The sequence below is a fragment of the Egretta garzetta genome, unplaced genomic scaffold (assembly GCF_000687185.1).
Source record: "Egretta garzetta isolate BGI_Z169 unplaced genomic scaffold, ASM68718v1 scaffold234, whole genome shotgun sequence".
Taxonomy (NCBI): domain Eukaryota; kingdom Metazoa; phylum Chordata; class Aves; order Pelecaniformes; family Ardeidae; genus Egretta; species Egretta garzetta.
In genome coordinates, this window is record NW_009259528.1 from 1,576,931 (window position 1) to 1,600,786 (window position 23,856).

Consider the following 23,856-nt stretch of genomic DNA (forward strand, 5'->3'; position numbering starts at 1 on the left):
CAAATATCCTGACAGACCACATTGTTAACAGAGTACGCTGTCAAAAAATACAATTCCTTTCATTTATTTGTAAAAACAAGCCGCCTCTGAGGGGGGGAAAATATCTTGGAAGAGCAGCAAGGTAGCATAATGATTCAGAGCAGAGATTATTTTTATCAATGATGTCTTCCATGAACGGCAGGTCCAAAAAAGAATTGCATTTCATCAGGATCTGATTACACCGTTTACTAAATTGCTTTTTCTGTATCTGACATGCTTTATAAGGACTATCTCCTACAGAGAATCCGTGCTGGAGACTAACCGGAACGCGCTGTGCAGCGGGCCTCCTGCTGTGGCACGCGGGTATCACCTCCTGCGCAGCTCAGGCAAAAGCAGGAATTCAGTTTGGGGGGTCTACTTGTTTCAATGAGATGACTGCGATTAAAGAACAATAAACATTTCCTTTTTGACATTTCACTTCTTTCCATACAAACTATGAAGTCTATTTCCTTGATGATCTTTCCAGTTCTTGACGGTAGGTTTATGATGAGGGTTTCTGCTCAGGATTCAGAAAAAGGCAAGATAGCAGCTGCAGAAAAGCAAGTTGTGAGACCCAAGACAAATGCACCTCCCTTCTGCTTGACAGAGATTCACAGAAATTAGCAATTATTTAAGGATCATTTTAACACTTCACCATACTAACTTCAAGTTTTTTTTTTCCTAAGAGTAACTTCATTACAAAAAAATAATAAATTGGGCTTTTTTAAATGGGTATTTCTCTCAGTTGGTAACAGTTGTGAGCTGTGTTGATAATTTCCGCTGAGTTTGCAAACATTTAATCTTACTTGATACTGGTAAGGAGAAGAGGCTGCTCTATGCCTTTAGAAAAATTAGCCACGCTATACTCGACTAGAAAAGGCATGAAAGTCATGATCAAAGGTAGGATCAAAAGCAGGGCATAGCCTGAATACATAAAGGCTCTGCCTTAGCAAGTTCCTTTCGGCCTGAAAAAAATAATGAAGAACAACGATGCAAAAGGTCTATAAACTGCGTCTTACAGAGAGCGCGCATGGCAGCAACTGCTCACTGCCTCTTGCAAACCAGCAGCTCAGGAACATCCAAGGGACCTGGTAGCAGACTCAAAATGTGCAAAAATAACAAAAAAAAACCCCAAAACCCCCAAAGACCAACTCATTCAAAATTCAGAAAACAAGGTAAACATAGAAATTAATAGGTCGGTATTTCACCCAGATCCTTTGTCTCCTGACTGATTAATTTTACACATAGATTTTATTAAGATAATGTTGTTGTTTTGGTTTTTTATTTATACATTTAGTATCTTCCTTTAGAGAACTTTGCTTTGGTTGAGCCGTTCTCTCACCTGGAGGAACAAGCAAGGTCAGAAGTCGCAAATGAGAGTAAATTTTGGAAGTGTTGAATCTGCAGTCAAGCAGATTCCCATCGGGTCAGGTGGATACAGGAGCTTAACATTCGGGGTCAGCAAAACTCCACGGCGTATCACTGTGCTCAGCTTTCTGAAGAAACATTTACATTTTCTTCTTTTGTTTGTTTGTTTTTTGTTTTGGTTTTGGTACTTGCAAGAAAATGGACACTTTTCTAGTTCAGGCATAGAATCAAAGAAACATTTACATTTTCTTTACTTCTTTTGTTTGTTTGTTTTTTATTTTGGTTTTGGTACTTGCAACAAAATGGACACTTTTCTAGTTCAGGCATAGAATCATCATAGAACGTTCTGGGTTGGAAGGGACCCCCAGAGGTCACCCAGCCCAACCCCCCTGCAGGAGCAGGGACACCTTGAACCACATCAGGTTGCTCACAGCCCCGGCCAACCTGGCCTGGAATGGTCCCAGGGATGGGGCCTCCATTACTTCATGGGAATGGGAATGTCAGCTATAACACCCTAACACCTGACTACTCAAACTGCATCCACCACTGTCCTCTTCTCACCCTGTCAGGACATAATTTTAGGTAGAGATTTTGCGCCCAGAGCCAGCTACAAGCTCTATATCACCACTATTACAGGCACTTTGCTACGCTGCTTTAATGGTAACGTTAACAGTAGCATTAATGCCACTTAGATTGAAGGCTAAAGGAAAAATCAGTTTTCCTAGGTGTGTTTTGGATGCTTTAATTCTCAATAAATCTGTGCAGCTATGCAGATGTATCATACATGTGCACGTACACTCACAATCTGCAAGGCTCACTTCACCCATAAGTTCATCCTCGCATCTTTTTACGGTATAGTGAAATTTTACTCTTACGTTTAAATGCTTCTTTTCTCAAACCCCAATACTTCTCCAGAACAAAAGGCAGGAATTGTTTACAAAGCAAACTCCTACCTATCCAGCCATACGAGCTGCTTTGAACTCGAGCACTGCTGGGCAGCCAGAGGTATTGAGGCAGAGTAAGCACCTTGTCCTGTTTCCGAAGAGGGCGTTCCAGCTCACCGTGAGCTTCCTCACACTCGAGAGGAAAGGCTGCTGGGATTTAAGGACGATTTTCTACAGAAGCCTTATCAACAGCACAGAGCCAAACATAATCGTACTGGTAATGGTGATGATGGGCTGCCCCCTCCCTGCCCTACGCTGCATCCTGCAGCCCACGGCTGGGGCAGGGAAACGCTCTTTGGCACGGCACGACACATTCCCTCTGACTTCTTCCCATTGTAGACAGGGGGTCAGGGCACCGGGGAGAGATGGAGCTGCTGGGCTGGGACAGCAAGGCTGCTTTGGCTGCTCCCGCCCCGGTGTGAGCCCAGTGTGGGCCTTGGGAACCCGACAACAAAAAGCAGAACGAGGGCACATCTGTACCGCAGACTGCAGTGGACCAAGGAGACTCCCAAGCCTTGAAAGACCAGGGACAACCCAAACCCCAGGCAGAGCAGCGCAAGGCGAGCTCTGAGCTGCCATACCTATGTTGCTAGCAAGAGCTGGACTGCGAAGGCCAAGCCCGGCGAGGCGGCCTGCGCCAAATCACGTGCTCCCGGGTGTGGAACGCCACACAAGTGCTGGCGAGAAGGCGACGGCAAATCCTGCTGCCCGCTTCTGAGCGGGGCCGTGAGACTTCATGGTGACCAAAAGGGAAGCGGTGGTCGGAGGGTCCCGCAGCCTCCGAGGGTTCGGGCTTCTGCCCCAGAGAGGAAGCTCCGCTGCCACTTTATCTCCCGTGCCCCGCGGGTGGGAAGTTGCACACGTCTGCAGAACCTCAGCTGATGAATCGTTACTCGACCAACCGCAGGTCTAATACAAGCTGTGCCCTCTGCGTCGTGCCTACCAGCTGAAGGGAGGAATCTCTTTCTTCCCCATCCTTAACAACCAGCTAGTTTAAGGGGATAGCCTAGCTATTGAAATGATAATTACCTCTACAAGGATCAGCACTATGACATAGATGAGAATTTTTATGAAGCTCACTGATAAAGCATTACCGCAAAAGTATTTTGCCTAAATGTCAACATTTAAAACCTTTAAATGCTTCTAAATGACATTTAAGGATCAGATAAATTAATGCACGTGCTTCCTCTTTGACAATAGCTCCGCTTCACGCCGTAACAAACACGGTTTTATGAAACAGGGAACAGACGTGCATATTGTGAAAGTGGCTTTTTTGTCATGGCAAATATCCAAGACAGCAATTAAATCACACAAGCAGTTGATTGTATATTCAAGATAGAGACCGGAGCTCAGAACAAGGCAGGGATGGGACTTTCTCAGGCACTGTTTCCTCTCCCGAAGCTCTAGTTTTTGAGGAGAGGAATGCTCAATCACTTGGTATCCAAAATCCCTTAAAGGCATCGCAGAAACCAAGACAGTTTCAAACCCCAGGTTGTGGGATATCTCACAAATGTGCAGAATCACACTTCTCTACTGCCCTCATGTAATCCTTTTTGAAAACTCTTACACATTACACTCAATCATTCTTCATTACGAGGCAGGTGCGGTTTTTTCTTCTTCTTTCTAACAAACTTTAAAATGAAAACTGGAGAATGAAGAATACAATAGGATGAAATAGCAAGATCTTTTCAACTAAGACTAGGGGGATCGGCAAGTTTTATTCCTTCACTAAACGAAGAGATTTTTGGCATTGGTTCTGCAGGGTTAGGGGAATGGTTGGGCTTGATGATCTTAAAGGGCTTTTCCAACCTAAATGATTCTGTGATTCTTCATTTCTGACAGAAAATGACTTCTAATCACAGCTCCACAGTTACTCCTTCCAAGCAAAATCAGGACCCTTTTTCTTCTTAGCTTCTGGCAAAGCTGTAAGAATTGAATATGTTCCCATTGGTGCTCCCAGTAAGTTACTAACCACGATGATAAACATCAGGCAATTAATGGAACTTTTCCATATTTGGAAAAAAGAAGAAAATTCTGTATATGATAAAATCAATCATTTTTACCAGTTTATTCCCCCCTTGCTCCTGATAATTAAAGGAATCAGATTTGAGATTCACTCCCTACAATTTCGCTTTAAAGCTTGATAAAGACCTAGAAAATGTGCCTGGTTTCCTCATCAGGCAAACACCCAGCCCCGACGGGGTCTCTGGTGAGCTACCAGAGCTCCTGCTCCTCCTGCGCCAGCAAGGGCGCCCCACAGCCACCGCGTATCATGGGCCACTCGAGAACCTGGCCCTAGCAAGGAACAAAATGTGTTTCTCTCACCCCAAACACAACTTCAAAGATGATCTGCAATGTTGGTTTTTTTTTTTTTTTCCCCCATTTCATTTTTTACTATATATTGTCCAACACTTACCAGTTTTCACTCAAGTTTGATCCCTTTTCCCTTGAAAACTCTACTTGTCCATTTTAAGAAAGATTAGTAGTAGTGAAAACCTAAAGCATGTAAATCACACTCAACCAATTCTCTTTTCACATTATAAAAAAAGCCCATGAGTCTTCCTAGCCTTTCAACGAACTTCACTATTCCCCCCTGTTTCCAGAACATACCCAGCACCCAAGGCAGGATCTCCACCACGGCAATCCCACGTTTAATGCAGGTTTCCTATACTCGGAGCAAACTGTGGCACACCACTTACTCCTACCCCTAGACACCAACTCTATGTCTGAAACGCAGCTTGGTTAAAATCACCAGCAGCAAGGTATCTTTCAGACGATAGTCACTTATTCTGCAGCCCGCCTATGATTTTCTCAACCAGAAACGGGGTTTTCGGTAACTGAAACATCCGGTCACATTTTGTAAGTTCAAAGCATGGTTTTGGTTGTTCTTGAAGTGAAAAGCAGCCAACTTAAATTCTCCTCTATCTGCAATACGTCTGTATTTGAAATCGCAAGTTAATCTTAGATACTGAACAGTGACCGTCCTGCCTGATCAATGCATCAAGCAAGTGAAGCGCTCGCCTGCCCGCTAAGAGAGAGCGTAGAAAACAATTCTCAGGTTCATGTATTCACACACTGAAGTTACTGACAGTTTTACTGACAATTCTTTTTAATTAGCCACGCCATCTTGGTATACTCCCAAATACATAAAAATTAATTACCTGTAATATCACATCTTTGTAATTTTAACCTTTTCAGGCTTCGCTACTTTTCAGTGACATTTCCTTTAAAAAATAAGGCTCTATTTATCACGAGATTGCATATGGGAGACAGGCAATTGATCACAAAACTGGAAAAGACAGGGTAAAAATCATAACCGAAGACTTAAAACGCCTTTCATGACTCCTTATCATGCACGAGCAGATAATCAATAGCTTATCAAAGCTGCCCATTTTGACTTTGCTGAGTCATTTCCATAGAGTTAATTCAAAATCACCGATACCAAATTATAAAAAATCCTGTGCTAGTAAATCTACTGCAAACACTACTGCTTCTTTAACATTGTCCATTACCTTGACCTTAATATCAATCTGGTGACCTCTGTAGGGCCGCAATTAGAGTGAAAAAAATGCAAATGAAAAGTTTATCCATAAACTTTAAAGGGGAAACTGCACCCCAGAGAGGATTTTATCATTGCTTCTGAATTGCTTTCCGACTTCCAAAGCAATTCCAGATTGCCTATCAGTTCACCATGCATCTACGCTTAAATTTAATTAGAAAAATAGCTATCTGCTGCTCAACTATACTGCAAATAACTTGGCCATAACAATTTGCCTCTTTCAATAAAAAATACACCGACAACTGCATGTGTGTCACGGAAATCAATCTTCATTTTCCCTTTCCTAATCTGAGTCTCAGGTTTTACCTAAATTGCTAATGAAAAATTAATACCTGAAAAATGGGTCAATTTGCTCATCTTTCAGCCAGTGGCAAAGGGACTATTCAAAGCCTCAGAGATGAGAGAGATTCTTTTCTAATTTACAAAAGAAGCAACAACCCAAGACCGTGTAGGTACAGCCCTGATTTTTAAAGCATTTCTCTGGTCAGTTCTTGTACCATGGCTGAAATGACCCCATTGCCCCATCTACCAAATATTTTTTGGCTAGTAAATACACAGGAACTCATTCATCGTACGGCTCAACAGTTGTCAGCACGTGCTATCTTTCACCAAAGATTTTAGTCTAATTAACACCAATTGCCAGGTTTTTCTAAATAAATATTCTAGAATATAATCTACAGATAACAAGGTACATAAACCTTTTAGTAGAGAGTAATGATTTGCCCGTGCTATTTTGTCTAACATCCGCTCAGAAACAGGAGCATTTGTGAAGAAAAGGCAAAATCATCACAGCATTAAATATGAGAACGCGTTCCTACAGAAAGCTGGGCAGCACGTGCCTACAGTAAGCCCCAGAAGGTAACAGCCTCGGCTCTATTGTACAACAGGCCTGCTTTCCCGTGCTCCGGAGCGACCGCGTCCATTAGAGAATGGCTGCAGAAATGTTGAAACAACACCCAAGCTTTTACCTTTAATCATTTGTTGTGTAGAGCATATAGAACCACTGAAGAAACAGCTGCTAGAAGGTGATCTTCTCAACCAAACGTTTATTTAAAACCAAAGCATGCCGATTTCTTTCCTATCAAGCCCCGAAACCATGAGCTACCAAGAACGCATGGGCTCATTATTGGTAAATGTAAGAGTTTTGCAGGCAACATGAGCGTAGTTAAAGTCAAAGATGAACACAGCACGGTTAATACGGAATTTTCTGCGTTCCCACGTATCGATTGCTGAGAAACGCAAATCTGAATTCTGAGCTAAGCTCAGTTCCTAACATAGGAAGAGATAAAGAAACAGAAGGAGGGAGAAACCAATAAAAAACCAGAGAGACCGAGCATATCTACTGGGCAGGCAGCAAGACAAGTCTCTGTGAAGAGCCAACCTACCTCCCTAGGGCGCCTGGGAAGCAGGGAGGGCTGGGGGGAAGGTGGTTTTAAGATTTGGGTTTATTTCTCATTACCCTACTCTGATAATAAATTAAATTAATTTTGCCCTAATCGAGTCTTTTTTTGTCCATGATGGTAACTGCTGAGTGATCTCTCCCTTTCCTTATCTCGACCCACGATACTTTGGTTGTATTTTCTCTCCCCTGTCCAGCTGAGGAGGGGAGCGATAGAGCAGCTTTGGGGGGCACCTGGCGAGCACCCCGGCGAGGGTCAACCCACCACATTGGGGGGGAGAAAAAAAATAGCTTGTTGAAGTGATCAGAAAAGACTGCTCAGTTTTAAATATAGACTATATAATGACCTAACTTTGCAATAAAAAGCCCTATTCTGACTCCTGCTTTCTGTGACAGTAGAACCAAACCTGTTTGCTTCACCTTACCATCAAAAGTCTGCAGTTTGCACAGTTTCAAACCCGCCTGCTTACAGGATGCGCGCAGGGCTCTTCAGGGAGGACTCGCTCCCTGACTGCTTAAGCAAGGCTTTTACCCAGCAGGATTACAACACCACCTCTTCAAAGTTCAGTTTTCTTCCCCGAACCCAGACTAATCTAACTAAAGAGGTCCTTCTTGCTGACAAAAGCTTGCGGGCTTCTAAGGGCCCTCCCTGCTCTTCAATGTGTTTTTTTACCCCCCTCCACCACATTTGTTTGGAGATTTATTTTTTTTTTAAGCCTTTCATCTAGCGGTCCTCTGCTCAGACCCATCTCCTTGAGTCTCTGCCCAACAGGGCAGCTGAGCCCACAGACTTTGTAAGGGCCCTGCTGACACAACTCCTAAGGATACTGAGGATAATTAGTACAAAAATAAATACTTTCCATCATCCGTGGTGCATTAACAAGCAATGTCTCATAATGCAGCTGGGTGTTTAAAGTGTCTCATCTTGAATTAGTACAAAGAGAGCCTCATAGGTGTCATGGAGCATATCAGCGTTCATGTGGACTGATAATTACCCCGCGGAACCTGATAATGAACCTGTTTGTTGTGAAACTACTCCAGCAACTGAGGAAATAAACCTAATCTATATTACACTTCTAATTGGCTTTTCTTCTTTGCATGATGATGGAAAACACTGAGTACGGAAATGGACAAAACCTTCACAAAGTGAGCGGGACAGGAGCAGACTGAAGAGGAAAGGAGGAGGAGAAATTATCCTTCCAGTGTTATGAGACATTCATGAGGTTCTATTCTCTAATCCATTTGACGACTTGCACATCCGGGTAATAAATGATGCCAGATTACTGAAGTCTTCCTGCGACAATGGGGAAAAAATCACTTAGCAGGTTTGATCAGACACAGAAACACTAAGGTAAAATACATAAAACTAGGTAACCTCAACAACAACAAGAAAAAAAAACAAACAAACCAAACCACACAAACCAAACCAAAACCCCAACCTACAAACAGCATAGGTTTACCTGGAAACTGAAATTTATCTAACAACAGTAAATTCATGCCCAGAGAGAAAGCAGGATGGTGACGACTACGGAACACACGCAGAAGCGTAAGGAGCAAGTAGCAGACAGGAGGTTCATCCATGCATCCTTCCACCTAGCAAAGACATTGCTTTCCCTTTTGTTACCAGGCAATGTATTTGGCAACTTGAACTTCTGCAAGGTTTACGTTAGCTCACTGTACGACAACAGCGAAGCTGTACTTTGCATCCCCCTAAAGGAAGTGAAGTGAATGGATTTGCACGTGGATTACGAGACAGAACTTCAAACGACGACTTTGAATGCTGTCTTATCGTGGGCTTTGCTGTCTTTTCTGCAAGATAAAAATTTTTGCAATGATTATTAGAGGACTTAAAACTCAGTAGATTTATTTCTTTTTCCTCCTTGTCTGGGAACTTTTAAAGCAGTTTACTCCATCACTGTCACGGGCGCTGAATCAGACTCAACAGGTAGCACTTCACAAGCGATTTACTGCCCAGGGAAGCAATACATAATCCAAGGTGTGGATTACAGGCTGTTAGCTCAGCTCTGTGTCCAGGCTTCAGCAGTGGTGAGGCAGTTTCGCCCTCACTTACCACTCGGCTACCACAGGATGAAGTGCATCCATAGTTCATGTGCTATAAAAACATCCAAAGTTCCTTTACTCTGAACTATTACGAGTTTCTGCCTCCTCTACAAAGTTGCAAAAGCACCTCACAGGCATTCAGTATCAGGGACACTGATGTTTATAAGACCTTAGCTGTGATCCTAGACCTAATAAGGCCATCATAGCAATTAAATACAGTAGCTCATCGGTGACACTGAAAAAGCAACGCTCGCAAACCAGGCGGCTCCCTGTGTAGAACGTCGCACCTTGTGGCAAAGCTCGGTCGGTTACTGGCAGCACCCGGCTGAGCGAGAAGGCACCACTACAACATTTCATTCCATATGCCCTGATCGAGAAGGTACCAATACAACATTTCATTCCATATGCCCTGATCGAGAAGGTACCACTACAACATTTCATTCCATATGCGCTGACCGAGAAGGTACCACTACAACATTTCATTCTATATGCACACCTGGAGAGGACCATCAGATAACCTTTGGCTCTGCTTGGAAGACCTGCAGCTTTGGGGGAATTTACACTGTCTGTGCAAATGGCAGAAATGCAAAACAGGTTTTTACAAGTGTATAAACAGTAATTATACAGCACTCTGCCCAGCCTGGAGCAGATCTCATAATATTATTAATACTGCCACGAGTCAGACCAGCTCTCAGAAGGCATAGTGTAAACCTTGATATTGCTCTTCAGGAAAATAAATTGCTTCTCTGGTAACAAAGAGATCCATTAATTTTGCTGGCCTCTTCCATCTCCGCCAGCCAAAGACCATAAACAAAGCACACGCTGTATGGATTCTTCACTGCCAATGTATCCAACTGCTTTAGAGCATCTAAGGGAAAGAAGCTTGGAAAGGAAATACGATTTTTACCTTGGTAAATTCATGGACGGAGGCCAACTAAAGATACGTAAACGTGCAAGACTGAACAAAAATATTATTCTTACCAGTTACATTAAATTCTTTACTTCAGGGGTCAGCTGAGTAGGCATCTTGCCCTGTAAAGCAGGACTTCTTTTTCAAGCTACTGCTTCTGAATAATTCATACTTCGAAGCTCTTTGTTCTAGATTCATTAATATTCCTTCTCATGCTCATTGAAAAATTAAAAAGCAAATCAAAAAATGACAACATTGGGCTAAAAGTAGTCCTTGAGCCTATGTAGTGGCTACGATGAAAAAAAACTTCAGCAAACAGCATTCTGTTCCATTTGCTGCACTCCCTGGAAGATTCAACACCTACAGAGTAGTAAAGATTAATCTTTTAAAACAACCACCGGTGCCAGAAACTTCAGCTAAATTGTTCTGGGGAGTATATTGGTCACTAGCAGCTTCTATATAACCGGACATCGTAGTTACAGTCTCACAGCACTATGCCCTCAGATGGGTCTTGTCTGCGTGGTGCAACGCAACGGTTTCGCATCATGCAGAAATCTCCGACCTGCCTCGGAACGAGGTCCTCTGCCCAGGCTGGGACCAGAGCATCGCCTGCGTCCACTGCCAGCCCCTGGACAGTCCAGACAGCTCAGGCTTCTCTGCCTTTTATTACGCTGCTGTTTGCAGGACAAATGTAACACATGTTTACCAGCTGATCTTTTTTAGGTACCATCCATTATCTTCTAAATGAATTAGAATTTCGAAGTCAAGTAAATATTTGAGGTACCAAGGTAAAACTTTGAATTCAAACATCCTTCTCCCACTCACGTTTACCAAACAGCTGCAGTGCTGCAAATAGATCAACAGCAATAGCTGCTAGCTTATCAACAGAACTCGTTTCTCATTTCATAGATCAGATTTCTCAAGGCACAGTTTGACTCAAAAAAGCCAAAAATCCAACAAAAAAAGCTGACACCTGAACAGATTGTAGCTTATGAAGTTGAATGAATACATTTTGCAACTCAGCACCTACTCACTAGTCAGATTTTTCCTAGCCTAGACACCCTCCTCGGCAGAGACCTCTCTGTCTTCCAGCACAGCCTATGTGCCTGACCAAGGGCAGGAACGAAGCCAGAGCTGGATTCCTTCCATCTGTGAGAGCTGTATCAGGAAATTATATGACTTGCATTATACCTTACCATAACCAGATAAAAAACATGGTAATAACCCAACACCAGCTATTCATAATTTCTGCTTCCTATGAGATCTGTGCAGACAAACTGGGGTCATCCTCCGCAGTTTGGGTACTCCAGTAACCCTGATGAGGCCACATGCTCAGCTGGGGAATAACTTGTGGTTGCCCAGGTGACTTAAAGTGACACTGAGCCCATGCCAAATGAACGTAAAATTTAAAATAAAGGGTTTATTCACAAAGTCCAAACCAGACAACACAGTTACAAAGGGCTATCGAATACAAAGGTGCAGAAGTGTGAGAGAGAGATGCGTAAATCAATATAATGAGGCTAAATCTGGAACGTCTCTCCCCTTCCCTTTCCCAATGGATTTGCTGCTGTCAAAAGCTGAGTATCTCAAGGCTCCGGTCCTGCTGCACCTCACAAATCAGGCTGCAGTTGTTAGGAAGAGTGTCTCTGGTGGAGAGAAACACCACCTCCCTTGGAGGTGCACATGCCCTCTAAGACCCAGTCTTCCTCTAGAAGTTTGCCAAGGGGTCCAGACTGACTTATACCACCTCCCTGAAAGCTTTTCTAGCCCTCCCTTATCCAGAAGGCACACCTTGATTACAGTAAGCCTTATGATTAAACCAGAGCCTGTACCATTAACCCGTGCAGAAGCAATTGATCAGCTGCTGTGTATTAGACCCAATGTCCACTCTTCCTAAAACGGATACAACTGTGAGAGATTTCGGAACTCGTTAGGGTATCATCTGACAACCACGCAGGGTGGCGGCAGTGCTTGGTGACCCTGCTCAAGCATATTTGCAGCAGGACCCTGAGGCCAGACAAAGCAGAAGCAGTAACCTGGGTTGGCAAAAGACTATGAGGCACAGGACGGCGAGATGAGCAAGGCAGAGAATAGCAAGGACCTCCACGCCTACAGCCTCAACCTCCCCCACCTCCTGGTCGGAGGAAGCAGGACAGAGAGCATCCTGCGATGAACAAGGGAAGCCATGATCTTAACGTCAATACTCAACATTATCTTAATGTCATCTTAATGTCAATCGGGTGGGGTAATACCCAGTGATTCAATTGGTTCTTCCTTTGTATGAATCAAAGGTCATATATAAATATCAATTAAGAAATGAATTTTTCCGTTTCACCCACCACAGAGATGCACATCTCCATTACACCAAGCAGCAGTTCTCCTCCAAGGAAGGAGGCACCACCTTGCATCAAGAAATTACAAAGCTCTCACCTCTTCCTTTTGTGATTCATCGTGCACATTCCAGGGTGAAACAAGCCTTACACTGACCTTTATTCCCATCCTAACTGATGCATTATCTGACTTAGTACAAGAATCTGCATGGGACAAACACACGTTGCTCTTTAGTGCCTCTTGATTGAAACCAGATAACAGCAACAGATAATCTTTTCAGGGGGGGAAAAAAAAAGTCTCCTAAGGTCCATAACAATCCTGAGCGGAAGAACACATCAAGTCCCTTCTCAAAAGTGGTTCTTCAGGATATTCTGAGAGCAAGAAAAGCAATTCCACAATTTACCAGATTTCAGCAAGACTCAGCCCCTGCAGTGAACGAGCGGTTTGCCATTTTATCAAAGCTAGAATTTCACCATCTATTCCTACATATACCTTACCTTGGTTTTCTTTTGTTTAGCACACAAAACACAGCATAAAGCATACATGACCCCTTCTAGTTACAGTTCTCAAGTCTGTCCACAGAAAAAGATGACAGTTCCTTGTGAAAAAAAACACATAAAACTTGCAGAAAATCAAGAGGACTTACAGGATCAGTCAGTTCTGGCAAGCTCGCTTGGTAGGTGAGGGGTCTACAGTCGCGAGTGTTATTCACCAAGACACAAGGAAGAAACATTGGTCCCAAATCGTCCCCGTCGAGCACGTCTACTGTCAGGGTGGTTGTACTTGTCCTTCGCTCATGGAGATTTTGGGCTCGGTCCTGTAGAGCAAATGAGTTACCTTTGGTGAGACTTTCTGAATTCAGAAGCTACAAAAAAAAGTTTAAAGTTAAAGCTAAGGGCAAAAGGTATAAGCACCGTAATTATCCAGGCTCTAGGAAATAGCTAGTTACAGAAACTCCAGCCTCAGAGCTATGGCCTTTAATTTTTAATTAAAGGCTCAGAAATACAATTAAGAGGTAAAAGTTTACCTCTTGAATTAAGAAATACTGAGACACACCTATCACTCAAGAAATAATACAGTTTTGAGAAATTAATTCTCAGGAAATGTGTGAAATGAAGATACGTGCCTTGTTAGAGCTATAAAAATCCATCATATTTCTGTAAGATATGAAGTCCCTTGTGCCTTACAGTCTGAAATGCACTCTTATGCTGCCTTGTGTAGCTCTACCAAATCCTGTCTGTAAGGAAAAGGACTTTCACTTACAGAAATGAAAAGCATAAGCAGTAAGAACTTCTTTTCTAATTGACAGTGGAGAGGCCCTGGACTGTAAAGCTCAATCCACCTCCGCACACCACAGTTTAAGAAAGATTTAGCACCAGAAAAAAAAAAAACCAAACCAGCCAGAAGACAGCAATGAGATTGATTTAAGGTCTCCGAACCGTACTCCATGTGGAAAGCTGCTTCGTCTGGAGAATGAGTTATACTGCTCATGTTTTAAAGGTTGAAGAACACTTCTGTCCCCCCTGAAGCAGCTATAATGCTGCATCCCCCCAAAAGTCTCCACACTCTTCTGGTTCTAGTAGATACACACCAGCAGCAGCTCACCTTTTCTTTCTTCTTTTGTTATCATAGTGCAGAAACAGCATGACTATCCAATATTTTTTTATTTTTTAAACAGGCAAAAATATTTCCATTTTTGCAGAGGAACTGTTGTGATAGTTTGGAGCAGGAATACCGGCCCTTAGCTAGGTCTTGCCCTTCTTCTATACTACAACTACACTGACAGAAAATAAAAGTGTGATTTTTTTCTTTAAAGTATTTACGCTGTTTAATATCATCATCTGCGCAAGAGGAATAGGTCATTGCTCTAAATCAGACTGGATACATATTTTCTTTTCCTACTTTGCAGTCCACTCAATTCTTGGAACCACTTTACATTTACAGTTACTAAATATGGGAATTTCTGCATTCAGCTTTCTTCATGGTCAACGATGAAAACACCACCAGCTACAACGAGCAGCCTTCATCATCAATGAAGCTTTTTTACATCCCTGCAATACAGACCTTGGAGTAATACTGGATCAAAGCACGGATACAGAGCAATTAATTCCATGTAGTATCTTCAGGATGCAAGAACAATAAACGATTACTGCTAATGTAATCAGTGGAACAGAAGTACGATTGCATAGTACGTACAATAGAGAGAATTAAACACAGCCTGCAGTATTTTGAAAAATAAAATAAAAATAAAAATGAAAGGGTGCATAAAGCAAACCCCTAAAAAAGCGGGGCTGTAGAGCTTAATTCGAGCCATTCTTCTGAGTTCTAGTTTCTCATCTGTGAGCACTCAAGATTTCGGTGAGCGCGGCTCCCACTTGGGCATGTTTGGGAAAACACATCGCAAGGCATTTTGGTCATGCCAGCCGCCCCGTTACGTACAAACGGGGTACAGAAGATATCAGCACAGCTCTAGTCCCAAACCCGGTACCGCAGAGGTGACAATTTACTGTGGATGGATGTATCTGGAAAGGCATGAAGATATTAATAGGCGATTGCTTTGCAGCACTGCCACCGTGCATGCCAAGCTGTGCCTCCACCGGTTGCTCCAGTAGCACAACAGGCTTCCCTCCGCACACGAGGCGTTCGCGCCGCTGCACGCCGTGCCTCTCTCTTGAAGGACATGACCTGCTCAACGACCCCAGTCACTTTTCTGGGAGCGCAGTGTCTCCTTCTGACATCAAAGTGAAAGAGCTGTGAATACGCAGTGGTGATCTGCAACTAAGTTCTGAGCCTTCTCGTATTCCTGTTCAAGAGATCAGCAAAGTTACGTTACCCAGGTAAAACAACTTGTTTTACCAGCCAGGAAGCATCGTTAGATAAATCTAAGCACAAAAAGTATTGAGGCACCCCCGGAGCCTGTTCTTCTGTTGGGGGAACGCTGGACATGCCACAAAATACATAGGAAAGCGGATTGTAAAATTTATTGTACAATGCATCTACAATTCTGTATCAGAAAGATGACAGCAATATAAATGCGTGAATTCAGGAGCAAGCTACCTGAAGCTGCTTCAGAGCATTCTCATTTTGCCACACGTGAAGTACCACAACAGCAGTAAACAACAGAGGAGAAATTTTCATTTCAGGTATTACCAGAAGGACAAAACGGGGAAAAAAGCTTTCATAGCCCTCAAGGGCACCAAAAAACTTCTCTGATGACAGATATATTACATAGAGTTTAAACATCACTTTTCTTCTCAGTATGCATTATCCACTGCCAGCCACTCCGCAAAAACCTCTATATACGCTCACAATATGGCTTGAAAGAAAAATTACTTCTTCATAGAAAAATGCAATTCAAACCTGAAGGCTACAACTAAATTGTATCCATTAAACTCATCTGGGATCAAATTAGCATCACTAGATTTGTTAGAAAACGAACACTTAGTGACACTAGAATGCACTTTTCTGCATGGGCTGTACGTCACATTTGCAACTTGTGCCAGAAAGCTTGCCTTGTTACAGACACTGAGCAAGCTTTTTTAACCAGTAATAATATGTCTAAGCTTTCAATGACCTAGATAAATCTTAAATAAGATCCTCAGGAGTATTATCCGATCTGGTATTTCAGCGAGACTTCTCCTCTCCTTGGAAAAAATCTAAATCTGCAAACAACCCCCCGCCTAAATCGGTGGCATAAATGGGTATTAAGAGATCTGTACTCACATTTGCTTGAACAATGACAAAATAACGCGTCTTTTCTTCATAATTCAGTCTTTCCCGTAGAACTACTGCTCCAGACAAAGTGAGGGGAATGTCAAAGGTCCTGTTGGAAGTCTGCAAAAGTGAAAATGGTGCGATAAAATTGAACTTGCTTCAAAGTTCAAACACAGTTTGGATAGGCCCTGACAAGATGACTGACTGGAGAGCACATAAAATGGCCCACCAAAATGGCCCACGCTTTCCAGAGCAGAGATTTTAAAGTTTTCTGTGCTTTCTCCCCACCCGATTCACTCCAGAAGAACCCCACAATAATCTGTACATAACAGAATCCCCTCTGATCCTTTGCACGTACATTATTACTTCCAACCACGAACTGCAGTCTAACTGTCCCGCTCCTTGCGGATTTGCCATGCTGAATTTGCAGTGGTGTATTCAGAAAAGCCTTCCCTATGTGAGCGAGTTCAGGCCTTTAGTTTCTACACTTCGGCTTGCCTTCATCTTTTTCTCACTACTGTAGAAAGCATCAAGCTTTAGACATTATGGAATCCACATCACTGTACTTATCTTCTCTTTGCTCTGGCTTTCATGAGGGCAACGAAGCAGCAAACACGCGGCGAACGCCAACGCTGCACACGTAGGAGCCAGTTCATAGCGGCAGTTACGTGTGTGTTCATACACCAGTAAATTCAGATTTCAGGGTCACTGAGGTGAAATTCAGTTTGTCCTGCACATTTGCTTAAACAGATTCCGACTGCGAAGGCGTGGCATCGAATGGCAGGAGGGTACCGCTGGGGTGCACACACCTTTAAAGGGCTCACTTTGACTGATGACCATTTTGGGGAGGATTACAGGTACAGACACAGGTTTCAGATGTGAGGTTTGGTTCCAGTTCTATTACCAAATTAATCACATCCAAAAACTCTTGCCATGCTTCAATCTGCGTAGAATACAGTTAACGTTTAAGCAGGTTGAACGTATAGCAGCAATACAGCGTTCCAAAATCTCTCCCCAGGAAACACGGCCGAGGTACAGAGTACTCTACGTGCCTTAGATAACACAACAAGGCCTTATATCTGAAAGTTGAAACATCTGCTTATATTGCACTTTGTTTTCAGCAAATAAACAGTAATGATCCTGCTGCAGATATTTGTGGCGTGCAGGAAAACAGGATTGGGAAGTACATCACAGATTCTGCTAAATGGCCGGAGACGCTGTTGGCTGCGTCGGGTACTCATCTTTTTGGATAAAAAAAATACATAGTTCCCACTGAAAAAATGATTACAATATTCATACAGAGGCAAAACAGGAAACTAGAACCGACTCTTACTGTTGGAAGAAGGAAGAGCCACGTAGGGTTGGGTTCACTCCAACCCTTGCCGTTCTGTGACTCTGTGAAACCACTGCTTTTGCCCCCCCCGCCCCCCCTTCCTTTCTTTCAATGGCATTTGCACAAAGAAGCAAGCAGGCTTGTGCAGCTAGCGGGCAACAGCCTGGACTGTGGCACAAGAGGGTGCCACCTGGGCGCGCGTGCACACACACACGTGCTGCTTCTACTTCACAAGGAAGATTCTCCTAGCTGCTTTAGCCCGTTTATCTCTGGTTTAAATGGCCAGAACTGGCCGGAAAAGACTCTGCAGCTGAGAATCAGCCAAGGCACTCGCAAAGTAACTGCCTTTTCCTTGGCAGATCTCGGCATGAGGATGCACTTAAGTGGAACTGTACAATCTAAACTGTTAGGAAGGATCAGCACAATTTCAGCAGAATTAGCCTCTTCCCAAACTGCTTCCATCTGGAGTCCCCTCTTGCTCCAACACGGCACAGAAACACAACTGTTTGGTGGCGATTCAAAGCTTCACTTCCAGACGTGAGCTTGTGCCACAGCTCCTGAAGGCGCCACGTCACAACCACCCCGTGATCCCTCTGCAAACTCCATTTATTTCTGCGGCATCCCAAACGGTAACGAAGCTCCAAGGCAATTAGAAGACGTGCGTAACACCATCACATCTCAGTTGCATTTCCCTCCAATGCTGAAACGAGCCAGCGTGTGCTGGAAGTCAGGAACACCAAGACACTGCTTTGTCGCCTGCTTACTCCGAGAGAACAAATGCGTTCTCCTTTCACTTCAAAACAGAGACAACAAAATGCTTTTGTACAGCAGTCTTCGTAACTTAGAACATTTGTTGGCCCATAGTCTTGAATACGGGCCAGCAAATTTAAAATGGGGAAAGTCACCAGGATAACAATTCCATTTACTCACCAGAGAGATGACGGGTGAAAAATCTTTCTAGCAAAAGCACTGTGCATATTCCCAAGCCCTAGATAAACTCAAAATGTTTGATTTTGAATCCTCACCGAACACAATACAATGAATCCCAGTAAAACTGGCTACTGAGGAGGGAGCCCCCAGTTTGGGGGATATATTTGCCTTAATAACCTTCAGGTGTAAATAGAGCCCTTGGAGATCTAAAAATCCATCCTGCATTAGGAGACAGAATCTTTCCGGCAAGTTAAGTGACCTGATCCTTAGCTTTTAACAGCTAAGAAAAGTTTTACAGCATTCCTTCACGTGATAGCTAGAGCCCAGCCTTACATCAAGTATGATTTGCACTCATTTTTCTACTTGACTTTTATATATCTTCTCAATTAAACAACAAAATTATTGCATTAAATTCAATTTCTAGAATAACCCCTCTTGTTCTGACAGGTTTTTTTTTTCAAATGCCTAAATTACTCTCCAATGAAACGTATGAGCTGTAATCACTCTGCTTTTTGTAAGGCAGGAAACTATGTCATCGGTGCCAAACAGCACCATGGGCATCTTCATCGCACAGCAGAGGTGGAATGTAGAAGTAGAAAAGTGGAGTATTTCACGCTAAGCTGTACACATCATTTCCAAGTGCGGTATAATTGTTCCCCAGGTTAAGGAAGAAAATCCACTCGTAGCAGATATTATGCAGTAACTTTCCGGCAAGCTGACAGCTGAGATGAAGCAGCTTCCAACGATGAGGAATCGTCTCTGTCACGCACACGGACAAAACGCATCACTAGGTAAAGCAATAATATGCGCATAAGAGCTGCCTACAGATGAAAGAGTCAGACTTATTTAATCTGGAATAGAGAAGTAGCAAGGCAAAGATGCAGTAACGCAACTAACTACCCCAAAGAAGTTCTCCCAACCAGGAAAGTCCCTCAACAAGAACAAGTAAGCTTCACTGAGCAAGAGAGGAGAAGAAAGTTTTAGGAAATGTTTTTTTAACTCTTCCTGTGCCAAAACACCAGACCAAACCACTTTGGGACGCTACAATGTCCTTCACTAGGGGTCAGACAAACCTCTGAGCTGAACGTGAGGCTACTGTGGTTGCAGGAGATGCTTTTCAAACGATTTCCCAGGATGCCTTTGAGCAATATAATGCTAGACTTAATAGTAAATGAAATACAAAGCAGCTCTTCTATTTACTGTGGCACAATATACTTTAAAAGAAATAATATTTTAAGTGGTTTGTATTTTCTTTTATTGTTTTCAGTATACCAACATATTCCATTTATGCTAAAGTGTTTAATTTTTTTAAAACACTTCCAATTTTCTGAAGTTATTTGGAATAAGTATTTTCTGGGAGAGGCATTTTCTCAGTGCCAATATTTTTCATAGTCTTTACTGAAACAGAAGAAATTATTTGAGCTGGTTTTGTTAAGCGCTACAAGTTAAAGGGTAAGTAAAGAGTGGAGAGAAAAATTCATAAGGTTTTGGGTTGGGGTTTTTTTTGTGAATTTGAAGCTGCTTGTCCATTCCTGTCACTCCTTCCCTGCCTTCTGCTTTCTTTTCAAATATTTGTGGTAGCAGAATAGCATTTATTTATACCACTTCCGTTATGCAAACGGTTAAAAGATGACATTAGCATAACATTTTAGCATTCGGTATTTCCACAGAAAACCCTCGGCTTTGTTTATAAAGCTGAGGACAGAAACTCTTCAGTCACACATACCGCCAGTACAAAGAACATGATGAACCCGCACCTCGGGCGCTAGCAATTTTACTCATTTAAGTAGTCTGACCGAAATCACAGAATGGCAAGGATTGGAAGGGACCTCGGTGGATCAAGAGACTGCTCAAGCCTGCGCAACCTCTAAGAAATGACTGCAAACACTGAAAAAATGAAATCATTCCAAATGTATGTAATATATATAGTCAGAAAATTCCCAATCTCCCAAAAAACTAACATCACAATTCCACTTTGTCAAAGAGACGCTGCCTCTTTGCAAAACAACGCTCCTCAGAAAAGATTGTGGCTTAAGGTGCTGCAAAGGTTCTCAAGAAACCACCTCTGTCCTAGAAATACGTAGATATAGCGAGGAAATATTATGCCTCAGCAGGTAGCTGTGCAAAAATCAACACTGACCCCCGTGAAAAGTAAAAGAGTAGGCTCTTGTGTCCTTAGTTCACACCCAATTATTCCTTGATACTGTCACTATTCTACAAAATTCCACCTCCTAAAGAGCATAAGCACTAAGTGTAATTCAGTAGATACTTAAACCCTTGTTCACTTTGGTGGAAACAGGCCTGAAGCCTTTACCAGGTGTACAGCTCCAATGGTGCAAACTGAATCAGAACTTGTGTGCCTGCACTTCTAATTCCACTGAAAAGGAGATCGCCGTTTTTCCACAAAACTGTTTCTGCTCAAATTCCCCTTAAGTAAAAGTAGGGAATTTCAGTGCGGGGTTACCAAGTGTGCTCTTAGCCCGTGGCAAAAGTAAGCTTGGTTTGCAAAAAAGGATTGCTAAAATTACTTTGAATTTGCTACAAGAATGCATACGGGCACTTCACACAAATCACCCATGTGCAAAACCTCGTTGTAACAGAGACATTCACACATCTGACCCTAAAGAGAATCTATTTAAAGCTTTTTGTCTCTAAAAGTATGTGTTTGCAAAGGTAATAGGCAGGGAACACTAGGTTGTTATTTTAATAATAGATATCCCTCTTTTTTTCGGAACAGTGATCTTTAAATACAAACAGCTCCATGGGAAAAGTTAGATGTCTCTTTTGAGAGTAACTTAGCCATGCTTATGAATATTTCTTAGCTGTGGATCTATTAGGTATAAATGCGTAGGTGTAAGTACAGCTACCTATGGCGGACTGAAAAAGCATGCCGAAACCACGATGAAGTGCGTGAACAACACTGGAGAAGATTGGGGATTATTAATGAGTGATCCTGAAGTCATCCAGCCGCTAACGGCACGGCAATGAAAGGCCAGGTAAATTCAGCTGTGTTACATGGCGAGCAAGGCTCACAGGCAGAGAGGATATTCTACATCACCAAGGAAAGAATTTCTTTATGAAGTCCAACAGCAACCTTTTGCTCATCTGCTGCTTGAAGGTGTGTGTATATATATATACACACACACAAACATCTGAATGAAAAACAAGAGATAAATACACTTACCTTGTCATTCGGATTGTACTGGATGACATATTCTATCTGGCCGTTCGGACCATCATCGATGTCGGTAGCACCATTGTTTCCAGAAAATCCTGTGAAGATGGTCGTTCCCACTGGAGTTAACTGCAAGAACAGAGACAGACAGATACCCATTAAAAACCCACGGTATAGGAAAAATAATTAAAAACTGTTTGCAAAGCTGCTTCCTCCCCCCGTAACTCTGGTCTACAACGCAAGGTTGACATTGTCTCCTCCCCGTTGTTTGCCCTGGAACCTCATGGACAAGCAACTATTTAGACAGAACGTACTTTAACTGATGCCAAGCGTCTCACAGAGGGCAACCAATTTCCTTTTTTATTCCTGCATCGGGACAGAACCCCATTTGTTTTACAAAAAAAGATGAAGAAGAAAAAAAAAGGAAAAGTGTTAGCAACAAAAGGATTCGTGAAATAAATATAAATAGATTAAAAAAATAAAAGGTCCTTTTTCAGACTCAGGAAGGAAAATGCAGATGAGCTGCAAAAGTAACCAGAACTGATTTAACAGTGGCTTCCTAACAATGCGAATAGCGCCGGATAAATATTATTACATGCAAACACAGACACCCAGAGAGCTTTATGGCTTTAAACAAACACAAGAATGATGCTGTTCCTCCAATATTTTGTTGGCAGCAATTGAATACCCGTAAAATTATATTCTGAAAATGAATCAATTTATAATTATCCTACCGCAGATAAATAGCAGGAAATCAAGACCCATTGAGATCAAGGACAGAAGTCCAACTGACTTCTCGGGAGTCATCGTTTCTGAATTTTAATATTCAGAAAAACTTTGTGAGTAATCAACCCGAAAGAGAGAAGCAACTGAGCAGACAGTTCTGGATTCAACATAGACGCTGCTCCTAGCCACGCTTCCTGCTGCCGCTCTCACCACACCCAAATTTCTGGCCCTTGAATTCGCCGAGACCCACTGACCCCTCTTCTGTCCTCCAAGTTTTACATTCAGTTCTTGCACGTTTTTAAACCTATAGGACCCCAAAAGGTTTGCAATGCTGTAAAAAGAGAAGGTGGCAAAGGACAAAGAGTCATTCCGGCATCTGTCGCAAATGCGGATGCTATTTCACTTTCCTATTTTGTAGTTCACACCATCAAGCAAATAATTAACTGCCCATTTCCTCCTACAGTCACAGTTCCTGGTCTTGTTTTATTTATAAAGCTGCTAATTACTCTAAGGGTTTAATAGCTGACAAGAGTTCTCCAAGAAATATTTTCAGGGCTGAGAACACTGAGTCTCTGAAATAATAAACACCAGTTCAAAGCCTTTTTTAATGATAAAGCAGGCGGGGTGTCATTTACAGCGCTCACGTTATCTACACGTACGGCACAGGGTATGGTTATGTTTTGCATCAAACTTGGTTACTCTTGGTGTAGACAGAAGGATCACACGTGGGTGTAGGAAGCTGACTGGTCCCTCCTGCCGGCTAATTGCAGGTAATTACCTCGCAGGGAGCCTCTGCCTTGTACCTCAGGTGCAGCAGCAGCCTTTCAAGAATTCATGAGAGTGATCATTCTCAGAAGGATGAGCCTTGCCGGACAGGACAAAATCCGAGATGGCCGTCGTAACAGGGTAACTTACTGGTTAATGACGAAGCGCAGGTGTAGGGGAGAAGGGGCTTGCTCCCGTTTTTGTAAGGGGATAGCAAAGCAACCTGAAACCCAAAATCTGGGACATTCACAGGAGGGTCCGTGGTTTCTTTTCCCGTGCTACCAGTGGGCAGCCCTTGGCCAGAGGCGCCCCGGTGCCTGCTCAGCCCCCTCCTCAGCAGCACCAGGGAGGAAAATCAGATGAATACGCTCAAGGGTCAAGGCAGGGAGATGCCAAGAGGGCCAAGGGCATCATGGCTTGTATCAGGAATAGCGTGGCCAGCAGGAGCAGGGCAGTGACCGTGCCCCTGTACTCAGTGCTGGTGAGGCCGCACCTCAAATGCTGGGGTCAGTTTTGGGCCCCTCACTCCAAGAAAGACATTGCCTTGCTGGAGCGTGTCCAGAGGAGAGCCACAAAGCTGGGGAGGGGTCTGGAGCCCCAGGCTGCTGGGGAGCGGCTGGGGG

General features: G+C 43.1%; 1 protein-coding gene across 1 annotated transcript in view; it reads right to left on the reverse strand.

Moving 5' to 3' along the window:
• PCDH15 (protocadherin related 15) overlaps nucleotides 1-23,856 on the reverse strand; it is a 326,536-nt gene that overhangs the window by 205,230 nt on the left and 97,450 nt on the right. The window contains exons 5-7 of the mRNA XM_009637544.2: nucleotides 21,752-21,871; nucleotides 16,314-16,424; nucleotides 13,237-13,407 (exon numbers count right to left, since the gene is read on the reverse strand). Of these exons, the coding sequence (XP_009635839.1) occupies nucleotides 13,237-13,407; nucleotides 16,314-16,424; nucleotides 21,752-21,871 (402 nt within the window). The remainder of the gene's footprint in view (nucleotides 1-13,236; nucleotides 13,408-16,313; nucleotides 16,425-21,751; nucleotides 21,872-23,856) is intronic.